This window comes from Lotus japonicus, chromosome 1 (assembly GCF_012489685.1).
Source record: "Lotus japonicus ecotype B-129 chromosome 1, LjGifu_v1.2".
Taxonomy (NCBI): Eukaryota; Viridiplantae; Streptophyta; class Magnoliopsida; order Fabales; family Fabaceae; genus Lotus; species Lotus japonicus.
In genome coordinates, this window is record NC_080041.1 from 13,184,678 (window position 1) to 13,199,717 (window position 15,040).

Here is a 15,040-nt window from a genome sequence, read left to right on the forward strand (position 1 = left end):
CAAGTGATTGAGTGACTATTCCCACTTCTAGAACAAATAATTAATAATTAATCTCTATTTTTTAAAAAAATTATAATTAATCTCTATTGGTTGCGAGATAATTGATTTTTTCTATTTTTTTTAATGGAAGATTTTTTCTATTTTTAAATCAAGGATAATTGGTTAATACTGAATTTTTTTTATTATGATGAAAGCCTCCAAATAATATCAATAAAATCAAATATAAAATTTCCGCTAAAAGGTTTCTATCTGCGGAAGAAGAAAGAAGAAGCAGATCACAATCCATTGATCAGAGAAAATGTTCCACCAATTCGGAGCGACGGCGGAATCTCTGAGCAAGGCGTCGACGGCGGTGTTCCGGATCGGCACCGACGCGCACCTCTACGACGACCCCGAAGATGTCAACATCGCTCCTCTCCTCGACAGCAAGTTCGATTCCGACAAATGCGAAGCTCTCAAACGCTTGCTCGCTCTCATCGCTCAGGGCTTCGACGTCTCCAACTTCTTCCCTCAGGTACACCTTACCTTCTCTTCGATCCGCGATCTGCTTCAATTTCAGATACTTCGTATCAGATTGTGTGGTGCCGTTGATTTTTGTTCACTCTAGTTGAATTTTGGTTCGTTTCGATTGTGAATGCAAATTGCAGGTTGTTAAGAATGTTGCGTCTCAGTCCCTGGAAGTGAAGAAGCTGGTTTACTTGTACCTCCTTCATTATGCAGAAAAGTATGTACATGCAGTTGTTGTTTTGCTCTGTGTGTTGATTAAGTGTTTAGGATTTGGCTTCTTGAAAGAGTAAAGCAAGTAGGCATCAGCGTTGTCAAATAGCGGCGCTATAGCGTAGCGCTTTTTTGGCTTTCCGCTATTACCGGCTATTTGCCTCTTTTTCTGCTATTTACCGCTTTAAGAGGCTGGAAATAGCGGATTTTTGGCTTACCGCTATAGTCCGCGATCCGCGATTAACAACAGTGGTAGACATAACTATTGATAAGAAAATCAGTTGTTGGAAACTTGAAATGTAAACAACTTCATATTTTGTCATACATGTTGTGAATCAATATGTTCCTACTACTGATTTTATCATGTAGCATGAGGAGCTAAGTTCAATTATTCAGTATTTATTTTTTCCGTAAACATGGTTTAGGTAAGGGTTTTTGTTTTTGGACTCCAGTTTGCTTATGGTCTAGGATTATGCCTTTAAAAGTCAATATATGGCCTTGTTTCCTGGACCGTAGCATTCTTCTCTGCCTTGAATTTTGTCATGTAATGAGTAATTGCTGTCATTTTCTTATTGTTTTATTTCTCTTTCACTCAGGCGTCCAAATGAAGCTTTGCTGTCTATTAATTATTTCCAGAAGGACCTGGGGGACACAAACCCTTTGGTGAGGGCATGGGCACTTCGTGCCATGGCAGGGATCCGCCTTCATGCAATTGCACCTCTTGTTCTTGTCGCTGTGGGAAAATGTGCTCGGGATCCTTCTGTCTATGTTAGGAAATGTGCTGCTAATGCTCTTCCTAAGCTTCATGATTTGCGGATGGAGGAGCATGCATCTGCAATTGAAGAGGTCTGGTTGATGTTCATGTTGTTTATCATAATTATTAAGATTTTCCTTCAATAGGAGATATATTCATAAAAATGAATATATTGGAAAGAAAAATATGCTATTTTTTTTCCCAGGGTTTCCATAGAGTTTATACATTTCAATTTTCAACTATGAGTTAGTAAAATTTTTAAGCCGGATATTTGATTTCATCGTTGTGTGGTTGGCCTTGGAAGGCCACATGGGTTCTGTTCAATTTTACTCTATAAACTTTGATCCTTCACATGGTGCAGATTGTTGGACTATTGTTAAATGATCATTCCCCAGGAGTTGTTGGAGCTGCTGCTTCTGCATTTAATTCTGTTTGCCCAAACAATTTTTTGTTGATTGGGAGAAATTACAGAAGGTTGTGTGAGATTCTTCCTGATGTGGAAGAATGGGGTCAAATAATGCTAATTGGGATCCTTCTGCGGTTTGTGATAGCGAGGCATGGGCTTGTCAAAGAATCCATCATGTTCTCATTGTACAATAAAGATGGTGACACGTTAGAGGAAGATGAAAGCCAAGTTAGTTTAAGAGAAGATGATGGTTATGCCTCTGAGCAGTCTGTATCGGAATTTGCTAATATGATCTTCCAGTGTTACATTGAAGGGCCAGATGAGTACTTATCACGATCAAGTTCTACAAGTAGGGTTGCTCCTAAATTAGATGTATCACAATATACATCTTGCTCTGATGAGGTTGTGAAGATCCTGCTGCAGTGTACATCACCATTATTTTGGTCTAATAACAGTGCAGTTGTACTATCAGCTGCTGGAGTACACTGGATAATGGCTTCTAAAGAGAATGTTAAAAGAATTGTTAAACCACTCTTGTTTGTCCAGCGATCATCATACGCCTCAAGATACGTGGTATGCAACTTTCCTTGAATCCTTTGTTTACTCTTACTTCTATGGATCAACAGTCTCTATTATATTCTTTTGTTTATTTAAAATACTTGCAAACATTATATATGGATTCTTCCTTTGAGGTTGTGTAAATTTTTCTTTTTTATTATGGGTTGTTTTATTCCCTATTCTAGTATCTCCGATAAATTGTTGAAGTTTTATCGAAAAAATGTGTTAGTTGTTGTTTCCATTGTTTCCCCTAGTGGGTTATATTATATTACTAGCTTTTGGCGTCTCATGATACTGTTATATGATTGCAAGGAGAAGAAGAGTGATCTTTTGGGAATATTTCTGTATTTTGATATCATTAAATTAGTTTTAGAAGAGACAATGGAAACTTCTGGGTGGTTATGACCTATGATGAACCTATGAAATAGAAGGATGAAAAATTATTTTTTATATTGTCTATGGCCTAAATATGATTTGAATGGATGTATTATCATAACTGAATCAGATAATGCTAGCAGGCTAGGTTTCAAAGCTCATAAAAATTGGGTCAGGACATCTACAGCATTCCCTGCTGCTTAGTAATGATCTTATCCTTGCCATTCATATATTGCATTTTTAGGAGTTCATGACACTTCCAGGAGTCTATCTCTAACTTTGATCATTTACCCATTGTCTAAGTAACACCACAATATTTACATGAATGGTGTGGGTTTGAAGTTGGATTTTTTTATGAAACCGAGGAACTGTACAATTTAGAGGGTGATAATAGTGTTTCCTTCAAAATATGGCAAGGATGATTTTGTGCTTAATCTTTTGAGAGGTAGTGGTGTTAAATTGTTACGGGGAGTTCTCTTACATTTTCTATTTCAAAGAATGGATTTTATGTTTGTTGGATGAATAATAAATATTTTTTTGATGATATAAAAAAAATATTGAGGAGAAATGGAGTCACAGAAAATATACTTAGATAAGGCAATAAAATGATGAAATCTAGTTAATAAACATATATTTATTCAAATTCTTTGATACTTGACATAGATATAAATGATATTTTGACTTATGCAGGTATTGTGCAATATCCAAGTGTTTGCTAAAGCTATGCCATCTCTCTTTGCTCCACACTATCAAGACTTTTTCATATGTTCTTCAGATTCCTATCAGATAAAAGCGCTGAAGCTGGAGATACTTTCTTCTATTGCTACGGATTCATCCGTTCCATTAATTCTTAAAGAGTTTCAGGTATTTCACATCAAATATATTTTTCTTTCCCATATAAGTTATGGTGTGAGGAGAGGAGATTTTCTTCCAGTAAGAAGTTTGTGTCCATTTCAGTTATATTCATTGTGCAAAAAGCAAAATATATAAAATAATAACCAGTTTTTAATTTTCTTCTCGTATACTGCAAGTTTCTGTTGATTCTAACCTGTTTCCTTGTCATATCACTATTATTTAAAATGTGAAGGAAATGATTCTTTTCTTCTTTTGAACACTGTTGGATTGAGTTTATTACTTTATTTTGATTCTGTCAATTTTACACTATCTGAACTGTTTGCAGATGTGGTTGTTTGTCTATCAACTCTCTTATTTTTTGTGTATATTAAGTGGATTTGAGTCTTGACTCTTGATACCTCTTCTAACATTTTTTGGAAACTTGCGTCTTGCAATGTTTCACTATATGGCACAGTAGTGTCATTTTTATGCTGTTTCAGTATTGTTTCTACTTTCTATGATAGTGTTCTAATATCTGAACACGTGATCTGACACGGATTATTCCTGGTTCTGCTTTACCTTACACATATATTCTTGTTATCTGGCTTAGTCAGTACTAGGATGATATAAGAGCTAGAATAGTTTTCTCTCTTGCTGGGGGCTCAGGCCCTCCAATATACTCACAAAGAAACATGGAGGTATTCTCACCATCTGACTGGATGCGATGATACATGAAGTAAGTAGTAACAGTTCAAACATCAAATAACTCTAACAAGGCTTATCACATGATTTTAAATACTTAAATTCTTGTTATCCATTGTATGCCACTGAAGTGTTATATATCCCATAACACATGTCCTGCTGATGTGGGACTAGTGATCTTGTCTTTCTTCACCCTTAAATGACTGATGCCTGTCGGAGACTGAAAATTTAAAGTCTGGTAGCGATCCTAATATCCTATTATTTATTGGATGAGAAAGATCCATGGCATTTTCACCCTCACTCATCTTACGCTGAGCAACTCCCTCTTTACCTCTCCTAGAATACACTTGCCAAATGTTAGGTCTGTCATTGGCCTGCACCTGTTTATGCGCCCTGCTGAATCAGTTGAATCCCCCACCTCCGACCCTAACAATGTTCTAGTTATGCTCCTTTTGATTCCATTATTATGATATTATCTCTCATTAAGGACCATCAAGCTGATATCTCTGTCCTCAAATACCGTGTTATGAACCTTCGCGGAGGATCTGTTCATGGGTCTAGATGCAAGAGTATTCTTCTTGCAACCCAGACTGAATAAAGAAGACGCGGCTCGTCCTTGACAGAGCATCTTCAAACTTTAGGTTTCTTAAGAAAATACTTGCTTGATTTTATTCAATACTGAAATCCCCCTTTTATAATAAGGGTTGAGTACAAGAGAATTAACCTATTTCTAATAAATTAAGAAACAACCAAATCTTATCTAATAAAGGAAAACAATATAATCCTAACTAATTAAGATATAATAATTCCTAACTAATGAAGATATAAAATAAAATAGAAATATCCTAAATTAACCTAACGTATCAAATCTGCCCTAAAATCAGCAACCGTATCATCACACCCCTCCCCGGCAATGACCTTGTCCTCAAGGTCAAATCCTGGATAGGCAGCAGTGAACCTTGACCCTTTCTGTTTCCTTTTTCTGACCTTCTTTGAACAGTGTTTTTCACCAAATTTATACATATTAACTTCAGAGGCATCTCCTTTGGTTAATGTACCAATAACTTTGGATTGATTCACCCGTCTCAAAGGAAATATATTTATCCTGAAACGATAAATGACAAGCAACCCAGAATGATGTTTCTTCAGAAAAACAACTTTCTCTCCTTTAATTCTGCCGGCAAGCAGAATCAGCATTGAGCAAAGAGGAATGCTAGCCCTGATCTTGGTGGTTCTGGGCTTGAGCTTGTTGACAAGAGGCTTCTTGATATCTTCGGTGGGTTAGAACTTGGGGGGCTTTTGGGGAGAAGCTTCAGACTTAGGCTCATCTGTGCTGTTGTCTTCTCGTCCTCTTGCGCTGTTGTTCTCATCGAGTTCATGTGTGGCGGTTCCCATGGGTTTCTTCACCATGCCCCGAATAACGATGGTGATGTCCGCCATATGTTTTTCCAGCACTTGTTGCTGAGCCATCATCTGCTCCATGAAAGCATCAAGCTTTTTTGCCAAATTCTCCGTGACGCCCATGACAACCGGCTCTGATACCAAGTTGTTATGAACCTTCGCGGAGGATCTGTTCATGGGTCTAGATGCAAGAGTATTCTTCTTGCAACCCAGACTGAATAAAGAAGAAGCGGCTCGTCCTTGACAGAGCATCTTCAAACTTTAGGTTTCTTAAGAAAATACTTGCTTGATTTTATTCAATACTGAAATCCCCCTTTTATAATAAGGGTTGAGTACAAGAGAATTAACCTATTTCTAATAAAATAAGAAACAACCAAATCTTATCTAATAAAGGAAAACAATATAATCCTAACTAATTAAGATAAAATAATTCCTAACTAATGAAGATATAAAATAAAATAGAAATATCCTAAATTAACCTAACGTATCAAATCTGCCCTAAATTCAGCAACCGCATCATACTGCTAGCATTTTCTCAATCTACTCGGATAAAGGTTGCAATCTGTCCCAACTAAGTCCTTGTTTGATTGAGTTCCTTTTTGGGAAAATGAACTTTTAAATTTGTTTTCAAATGATCAGTTGAGAAGCTAAAAAAAAGAATCTTTTTTAGACTCCAGATAAACTAATCCAAACACGCTCTAAGCCTGCACTGCATGTAGTATATACCAGTTGTAAAGAACCTAATAGCTACTGTCCAAGAAACATGAGAGGGCTAATGCCCTAAACATTCTAGCCTAAAAGTTACTAGATTAAGTTACTTGTATGCTATTCAAGCCTACCTTCAAACACTTTCTTCTTTCAGTGATATGAGGCTTGTAATGTTACAAACCTACTATTGGAACTGTGATATTATTTATTTGTAGGGTTTAGATATATATATATATATATATATATATAGAGAGAGAGAGAGAGAGAGAGAGAGAGACTCACTCTCCTATAGTTGTCTCCTGCTCCTGCCCGACAAAAAAAATCTGGAGCTAGATAGGCTTATGCAGGAATCCTCTGTCACATGCGCACATGTTTCATTTATTATTATGGTTGTTCACGTTTATCTTCTTGCTATGACTTCTACAATTGTGGGGTTTGGTGCACAAATTGATGCTTTTCTTAGTGTGTTGCTAGGATTATATAAGAGATCCCGACAGGAGATTTGCTGCTGACACAATTGCAGCCATTGGTCTATGTGCTCAGCGACTTCCAAAAATGGCAACTACATGCCTGGATGGATTACTGACTCTGATCAGACAAGGTGTGTGACCTAGTTGTTAAGTCTATTTAGTAAAGAAATATATCATCTTTCTTGTTTAATAAATTAATATCCATATTTGCAGATTTTTTGTGTGGTGAAATCAGATCCTTGGATGGAGAAGAGGGTGTGTTAATCCAGGCAATTATGTCCATCATATCAATTATAAAATTGGAACCACCCAGTTATGAGAAGGTATTATTCTGATTTTTTTTCTCACATATAATCTACTGTGGTGCTTTTTTTAGTATGGAATTAAAAACGAAAAATTGTTTCAAAAGACAATATGGAGATGTGGAAAAAACTAGGCATGGGATGAACATAGTGTTAGTATTGCAATTGTTGAGTTAGTAGCACTTTCATTGATTTAAAACATTGCTTATGCTGTTATGACTGATCTCTAGCCTTTTCAATCATTAAAAGGTTATAATTCAGTTGGTTCGTAGCTTGGATACAATCAAGGTCCCCGCTGGCCGTGCAATGATTATTTGGATGTTGGGGGAGTATTGCTCTTTGGGCGAGATAATTCCAAGGATGTTGAGCACGGTACTCAAGTATCTTGCTTGGTGTTTTGCTTCTGAAGCATTAGAAACTAAGCTTCAGATTCTTAATACAACTGCAAAGGTATATCATGAAGTTGATGGGTTAATTCATTGCTTATTATGTTGTTGTTTATATTAGTCATGACTGATTATTTTTAAACACTGTTGTTTATTGATTGAATATGATGATGGGACATAGGTATTCTACTACTAGTCTTTTCATTCTTATTCTTTAACTTAGCTTTGAAGACTAGATTCATTCGGTTCTGCATGTGATGTCGTTTGTTTGTTCAAAGATCATATAAACAAAATACTGCTTGAGAGCAACTGTCAAGGTCCTGGATTGGACAATTTAGCTGTTTAAAGAAATGCTCGTAAATCCTTTTTAATGTGTAAATTGCTTATGTTTTGATCTCTATGTGTCATAAGTTCTCTATGTGTTCATATATATCTTTCTCCCATTTCGCTCAATTTGTTCTTCAGAACTTCCTACTTATCATTTCAGTCATATCTTATTAGGTGTATAGGTCTACCTGTGGCATTTGCACTTCCCATTATATTAGCATTTTCTACTTGAATTTTCTTGGTTTCTTAAGACCCCTTTGGCCTGTCTCCCTTTAAAAGTGGAAAGAAGAAAGGACAGAAATTGAGTTTTCATCTAGCATAATGGTATTTTTTGGCTCATGATTAAAAGTCTGAGACTTGTGATGTTCATGTTTCTGGAAGTGAGTTGAATAGACTGTTAATAGGAAGGTGGTATCTATGCATTTTTAATCTATAACACTTAAAAGCTCTCCAGCTTTCCTTTGCTTGCAGTGCTTTCTCTTACTGTGTTAAATAATGTATGGGTGATGCATATCACTACGCATTCTATATTATTTGTTGCCTTTTTGGTTTTGAAGTTAGAAGATGCAATGGTATTGAAATTTATGCCCTGTTAAATGTATGTAGGTCCATATAATTACTGATGTTACTATGTTAGGACTTAGAACCTTCCTTCTTGTCTCCTGAGTTTTATGTACTTGATTTTTCTTGGCATGTTTCCTCAATCCTTATATAGGATAAAAGGGAAGAAAGTGTTATATGGAAAACAGCAGCTTTACGATTTAAATGACTTTTGGTTACAGGTCCTACTGTACATTAAGGGAGAAGATAGTTGGACCTTGAGAAAAATATGGAGTTATGTAATTGAACTGGCTGAGTGTGACCAAAACTATGATATTCGTGATCGTTCACGTGTCTTAAAGAAACTTTTCTCAAGCAGTTTGGAGTTTCAAAATGCTGAAGAAAATAGTAAATCACAAAAAAGAGACCAGTCTTGTGTACTTTCAGAATGCATATTTGGCGGACAGACAAAATCTGTTACAGTTCCATCTGAACCCATCAACTACCGGTTTTATCTCCCAGGGTCTCTATCACAATTAGTATTCCATGCAGCTCCAGGCTATGAACCTCTCCCAAAACCTTGTAGCCTTCCATACATTGATCTTGATCAGTATGATGGAGCTGCTGAGAGTGATTCAGATGAGGAAGATGATCCTAGCACATCTGAGTCTTTGGATGATGAAAATGCTTCTGATTATAGTTCTGAACAGTCAATCTCTGGTTCAAGTGAAGTCAGTGGCAGCGATGAGACAATGCCTGGCAATGGAGGTAACAACAATGCTGATTTACTGATTCAGATTTCAGACCCTGGCAATGTCTTAGAAAACCAGAATGGTGGGGCTCACTCTGGAACTTCTGGTCTTAGGGATCTGATGTCAACAAAGTCTCTTGAGTCTTGGTTAGATGAAGCACCCGGGTCATCTAAAAGTAGGGAAGTAGAACATAGCCGAGTTCAAAGATCTTCAGCAAGAATAACCATTAGTAATATTGGAAGCCGAGTTAAACCTAAATGCTACATTCTATTAGATCCTGCAAATGGAAATGGGTTAAAGGTGAATTACTCTTTTTTATCTGAAACTCCAAGCATATCCTCTCATCTTGTTTGTTTAGAATTATTATTTGAGAATTGTTCCTTGGAGCCCATGTTGGATATAGTATTAATAGATGAGGATTCTAGCAAAACCTCAGATTCTACGGATCAAACATCACCAGCAACTGAAAAGTAAGTATTATGTATTATTCTTTCTTTTCACATTCTGCTTTGTGGTTGTCCATTTTTTGCCCTTCTTTCCTTGGAATGTGTTATACTAACAAGTGTTAATTTTTACTGAGTTGCATAAAGATAGTTTTTATTTTCTAAATTTGAACTTAGTCGGCTGTTGCTTTGTAGTGCTTATGCCTACTACAACTTTTTATGTTTTGTTGCAGCACCTTGAAATTTAACATTGATAAACCAGCAGTGGTTTCCATGGAAGACATCCTTTCTCTGGAGCCTGGTCAAATAGCTAAACGGACTCTACTTGCGCGCTTCCATCACCATCTCTTGCCTCTCAAACTGTCTTTATTTTGCAATGACAATAGATTCCCTGTTAAGCTAAGGCCTGATATTGGATACTTTGTAAAACCGCTTCCAATTAGTAATGAAGCTTTCAGAGATAAGGAATCTCGCCTTCCAGGGATGTTTGAATATGTGAGGAGGTATGAAAGTATCATTTAATGTTTGTTGGACACAAATAATCATGATATCATTTCCAATTCTTAGGAATACAAACCTTGTATCTGATGAAGTACTTTTTAGTAGTTCTTCAGTCTGTAGCCCTATCTTTACGCACACTTAATGATGTTGAAAACATAAAATACTGATGATAGATGACTAGATTCAAATTCATATAAATGCGCCAGCCATATGCAAGATGGGAGTAGTGTCGGGGAGAAAGAACGTGACTTGAATTTAAATTCAATACTTAGAACTTCCTAGAATAAAAAAGTCATAAGTAATTGGGTTGTGAATTGAAATCTAAATTACATGGTATTTTGACCTTCTGTTTATTTAGTTTTATGATTGTTTCCGCATGTCAAAAATAAAGGAAGCTTCAATTCTGAATGTATGGATATTGCTTATTTAAACTTCATTTTGTTTTCATATATCCTTCAGGCAATATGTATCCTTGGGAAAGCATCTCTGAGATGTAGTTTTATGTTTCCTTAAATTCATAAATAATGCAGTATCAAAGAAACTCAAAAGATTAAGTAGTAGAATTGTCATGTTGATTTAAAGGATCCAACAAATAGAATTTATTTTTGTACATTAATACGACATTAACTATCAGTTTATTATGAGCTTACTGTTTATACATCACTTGCACTTTTGTTTTTCCACTTGTTTTTTCTTGTTTCACTTGCCGGTGAATTCTAAATTTGGTTTTCATGTATTATTGGCATCCAGTTGCACTTTTACTGATCACATCCTAGAGCTGAACAAGGACAACAACTCTTTAACCGAGGACAAATTTCTTGTGATCTGCGAAACCTTAGCGATAAAGATGCTGAGCAATGCAAATCTCTCTATTGTATCTGTGGATATGCCAGTTGCTTCCAATCTTGATGATGCATCTGGTTTGTGCTTGCGTTTCTGCAGTGAGATCCTGAGCAATTCCATGCCATGCTTAATTACAGTTACTGTTGAAGGTAAATGCTCCGACCCATTGACTGCTTCTGTAAAGGTCAACTGTGAAGACACTGTATTTGGCTTAAATTTCTTAAATAGGGTTGTCAATTTCTTGGTTGAGCCATATGTTGCCCTCTCTTAAGGTTTGATGTTGAATAGAAAATTGACAAATGCTAGTTGATTTGTGGAAAAGTATATTTAATAACTTGAAGAGCATGACTAAGAGATTTGTATTTTTTTTCTTTTGGTGAGGTATTGCTTTTTTTTTTTTTCTTTTTTTCTATTGTTAAAAGGAAAGAAAGGGGGAGAGGGAGATGAATGATTGTTGCATTTTTTTTTTTGGTTAATTTAATTATCCAGACTTTTTTTTCTTTCTATCGTTCTTTTTCTTTTTTGGACTTCTATTTTTTATTTAGTGTTTGCTATAGTTTCTCGCGGAAAGGAACTCAACTGGCGTGCTTTATTGAATTGTATCATTCAGATTGTTCCAGGTGTAATTTTTGTTTTTCTAATTTATGATTCAGTTGTGAGCAAAAATCAACCTGTGATTCTTGTAGAATTGTGTACGAAGTCCTAGAGTTATATTATGTATTGTGCTGCAAATTTTCGATAGAAGATAAATGATATTACTTGCACATCCATCATTAAAGGATTCTTTAGTTACATTCTAAATTCTAATGGATTCTTTCATGATAAATTTTCATGGAAGACTTTTAGTATGTTTAGATATCTACTCAGAAATCTCCAAACTAATGCTTAAGTAGAAGCAAAAAAAAACATTTCTGCGACATTTAACTCGCAACTTGCGCAATGGATTTGCATACCTTGAAACAAACGCACTGTATTATTTTGTCACTAATATGTTTTAAATTCAGCTTATATTATAAATTACATTTGTCTCTATTGTTTATGTTATTATATAGCACAATTAAACGGTAGCATAGTGTTATAGCTCCCCTCATCAGTAATCAAACTTGTGGATTTATTGTAAATATTCCTTTCATTTGTAAGCGCTTGATTTTGATTCGAACGCGACCCTATGAGGTCCCTGTAATATAAGAATCAAACTTATAGTGGATATACTGTAAATATTTTTATCTTTCATTTGTAAGTGATTGATTTTGCAACTAGAATCTGTAACCTCTGAGTAAATGGTCATTTTGGTCCCTGATTGTGTTCACTTATGATGGACTAGTCCTCATACTTTGGAAATGGTCTTTTTTCATCCCTGAATATGTAGCCGTCGGTCAAGTTCGTCCTTGGTAGTGTTTTCCGTTAGTCCCTCGGACGGAAAAGTCCAAATGTCACCATTTTTGCCACATTGACTTGACACGTTATCAATGTCTCACATTTTATTAGGTCAATTTAGTCCCTCAGAAAATTAAAAATAAAATCCTCTGAATTTATTAATTCAAATTTCCAGCTTAAAAAGAATTCATCTTGACACTAGTTTGTTCTTGTTTGATTCCGGACACTCATTCCAATTCTATGAACATGAATACATAATTAAATTCAAGATAAAACAAAGGATTGAACAAAGTTGTGAGGTAATAACCAATGAATGAAGGAAACAAATTCTCACACGAATTAACAAAAAATTAGAGAATCAATGGGTAAGAAAAATAAAAAACCCAGAAAATCACATTTATTCATAAGAACCCAGAAACCCTCACCCTGCGTGCAAAACCCTCACTCACGAGAACAGCTGCCAACAATGTCCCAGATGGAAACTATTAACACCAGTGGCTTCTGTTCTCAGGTGGAGTTGGATTCCCTGAACACGAGTTCCTCCAATGCTGCAACGGTTTCCCAACCATCACCAAAGCCACAACCTTTCTTCTCCACATCAACAAATCCTTAAAAAGGTACAACCTTTAGGGTAAGAAAAACCAGATCTGCACAAATTCGATGCAAACTTTGAAGGTTTGATTTTGACGAAGCGGCGCGGCTTGCGGCAGCTCAATGTTCTGTTGTTGATTTGGGTTTAGGGTTCAGGGATGATGAAGGTAAAGGAAATGTTAGGTTCATCTAAAGTTTATGGGTTTATGGGTTCATAGATGATGAGAAACAGAGGCGGTGGTGGGAATGGGAGGAGAAGGATGGAGAGAAGAGGCATATTCTGTACCAGAGGAGAAGGGGAAGACTTGATATTGGATGGAGATTGCAGATGAAGATGAAGTGGCATCTCTCCCTCTCTATCTTCTGTTAAAGCTTCTGGATCTTTTCATTATCTAAATAATATTTTGAATAAAAGTTGTTTTAGGTTTAATTTGTAGTTTTTTTTATGAAGATGAAGATCTGGTTATAGGACCAATTGAAGAAGGAAAGATAATCGCACGTTCATAAATCAGCTTACAAGTACAATAAAATTATAGTACGTGTTTGGACTTGATATTGGAGGCGGTTGGGTTTGTTGTTTATATTTTGTGTGATGAAGATAAAGATTTGGGCTATTAATTTTTCTTTTAACGTTTATGATAAATTAAGAAGATGAAAATGTTAATTTTCTGGGTTAGATGATACAGATGATGATGAAGATGTATAAAGAAGGTGAACATTTAGAGGGGGTTTTTTTATTTATTTCCTGAGGGACTAAATTGACATAATAAGATGTGAGTCATTGATGATATGTCAAGCCAATGTGGCAAAAATGGTGACATTTGGACTTTTCCGTTTGAGGGACTAACGGAAAACACAACCAAGGACGAACTTGACCGACGGTTACATATCCAGGGATGAAAAACGACCATTTCCAAAGTACGAGGACTAGTCCGTCATAAGTGAACACAATCAGGGACCAAAATGGCTGTTTACTCGTAACCTCTTGTATTAACAAGGGTGCATAGAAAATGACAAAGAACTCGGTATAATGAAAATTAACATGAATTATTTAAATTTTGAAAGGGTATTGCAAGTGAATGTCTGAAAGGCTATGTATTTTACAACTAAAAAAAACTCAAATAGAAACTAGAATGTCCATCTTAAATGTACCATGGTCTCAGTTTATATGTGGTGAGTGAGTCGCAACATGTAGTCATGCTTCTTCACCAATTGAAAAGTAATGTACACTTCAATGTACCATGGTCTTGGCCTTATACATATTTTCCAGCTTCTGTCAAAGTGTATAAGCGTCTGTCTCGTGCATGACATGAAGAAAAACACTGATCAATCCCTTTCAAAAAAAAAATCCATTGCCTAATTTGCGCAATAGTCTTGTGCATCTTCTTCCATTCTGCCTCTAGTTTGTGCGCTGGCCTTTAGCCTTTTTCTTCTATTGGATTGAATAGGCACTTACAATTTAAAAGATCTTCCATTTGTGACCTCTATAGTGTGTAGTTAGTTTCTGTCAAAATAATTGCTGATGCCACTGTAGAGAAGGATGACGTGCAGTTTCTCCACCTGAAATCATCCATAGGAGTTTGATGCAAATTAAGTTGGGTTCGTTTATTTGCTCTTTAATAATGAAAAAAGCTAAAAAGAATGGGATTTCCACCCAATTGGGACTACTCTTTGTCCACATTGCTTATAAAAAAAAAACTCTTTGTCCGCATATCATGTCATCTATTGGCACATCACAATTGATGCTTCCTTCGCTGGGTCTCACACACTACAGGACCAAGCCCAAAGTTTATACTGGATCATCACCCATTTGCTTCCTCATGGCGCATCAAAAACTCTTTTCTTTCTAGATTTATCTCAAATCTTGAGGAGAAGGCTTTTTTGAAGGGATGGTATTTGACCCAAAAAAAGGGGGATGGTATTGATAAAAGTTACACTTCTATGGGGTTCACATTAATTGGACTCTTGTTAAACGCGTCATAATTACAATTTTCCATAATTATAGTATTTATCTCCAGCCTGTTTTTTAAAGTATAAGTTCTATATAGGTGCC

The 15,040-nt window shown here is 35.9% G+C and overlaps 1 protein-coding gene across 1 annotated transcript; it reads left to right on the forward strand.

The window, feature by feature from the left end:
- The first annotated feature begins 237 nt into the window (after positions 1 to 237).
- On the forward strand, positions 238 to 11,523 carry LOC130733716 (AP3-complex subunit beta-A). Its single transcript, XM_057585958.1, has 11 exons — positions 238 to 514; positions 648 to 724; positions 1,314 to 1,563; positions 1,833 to 2,450; positions 3,501 to 3,674; positions 6,930 to 7,056; positions 7,139 to 7,248; positions 7,477 to 7,677; positions 8,723 to 9,702; positions 9,909 to 10,178; positions 10,927 to 11,523. Exons 1-11 carry the CDS (start codon positions 299 to 301, stop codon positions 11,288 to 11,290), a joined length of 3,387 nt encoding a protein of 1,128 aa, XP_057441941.1. The 5' UTR covers positions 238 to 298; the 3' UTR covers positions 11,291 to 11,523.
- Positions 11,524 to 15,040: the final 3,517 nt, after the last annotated feature.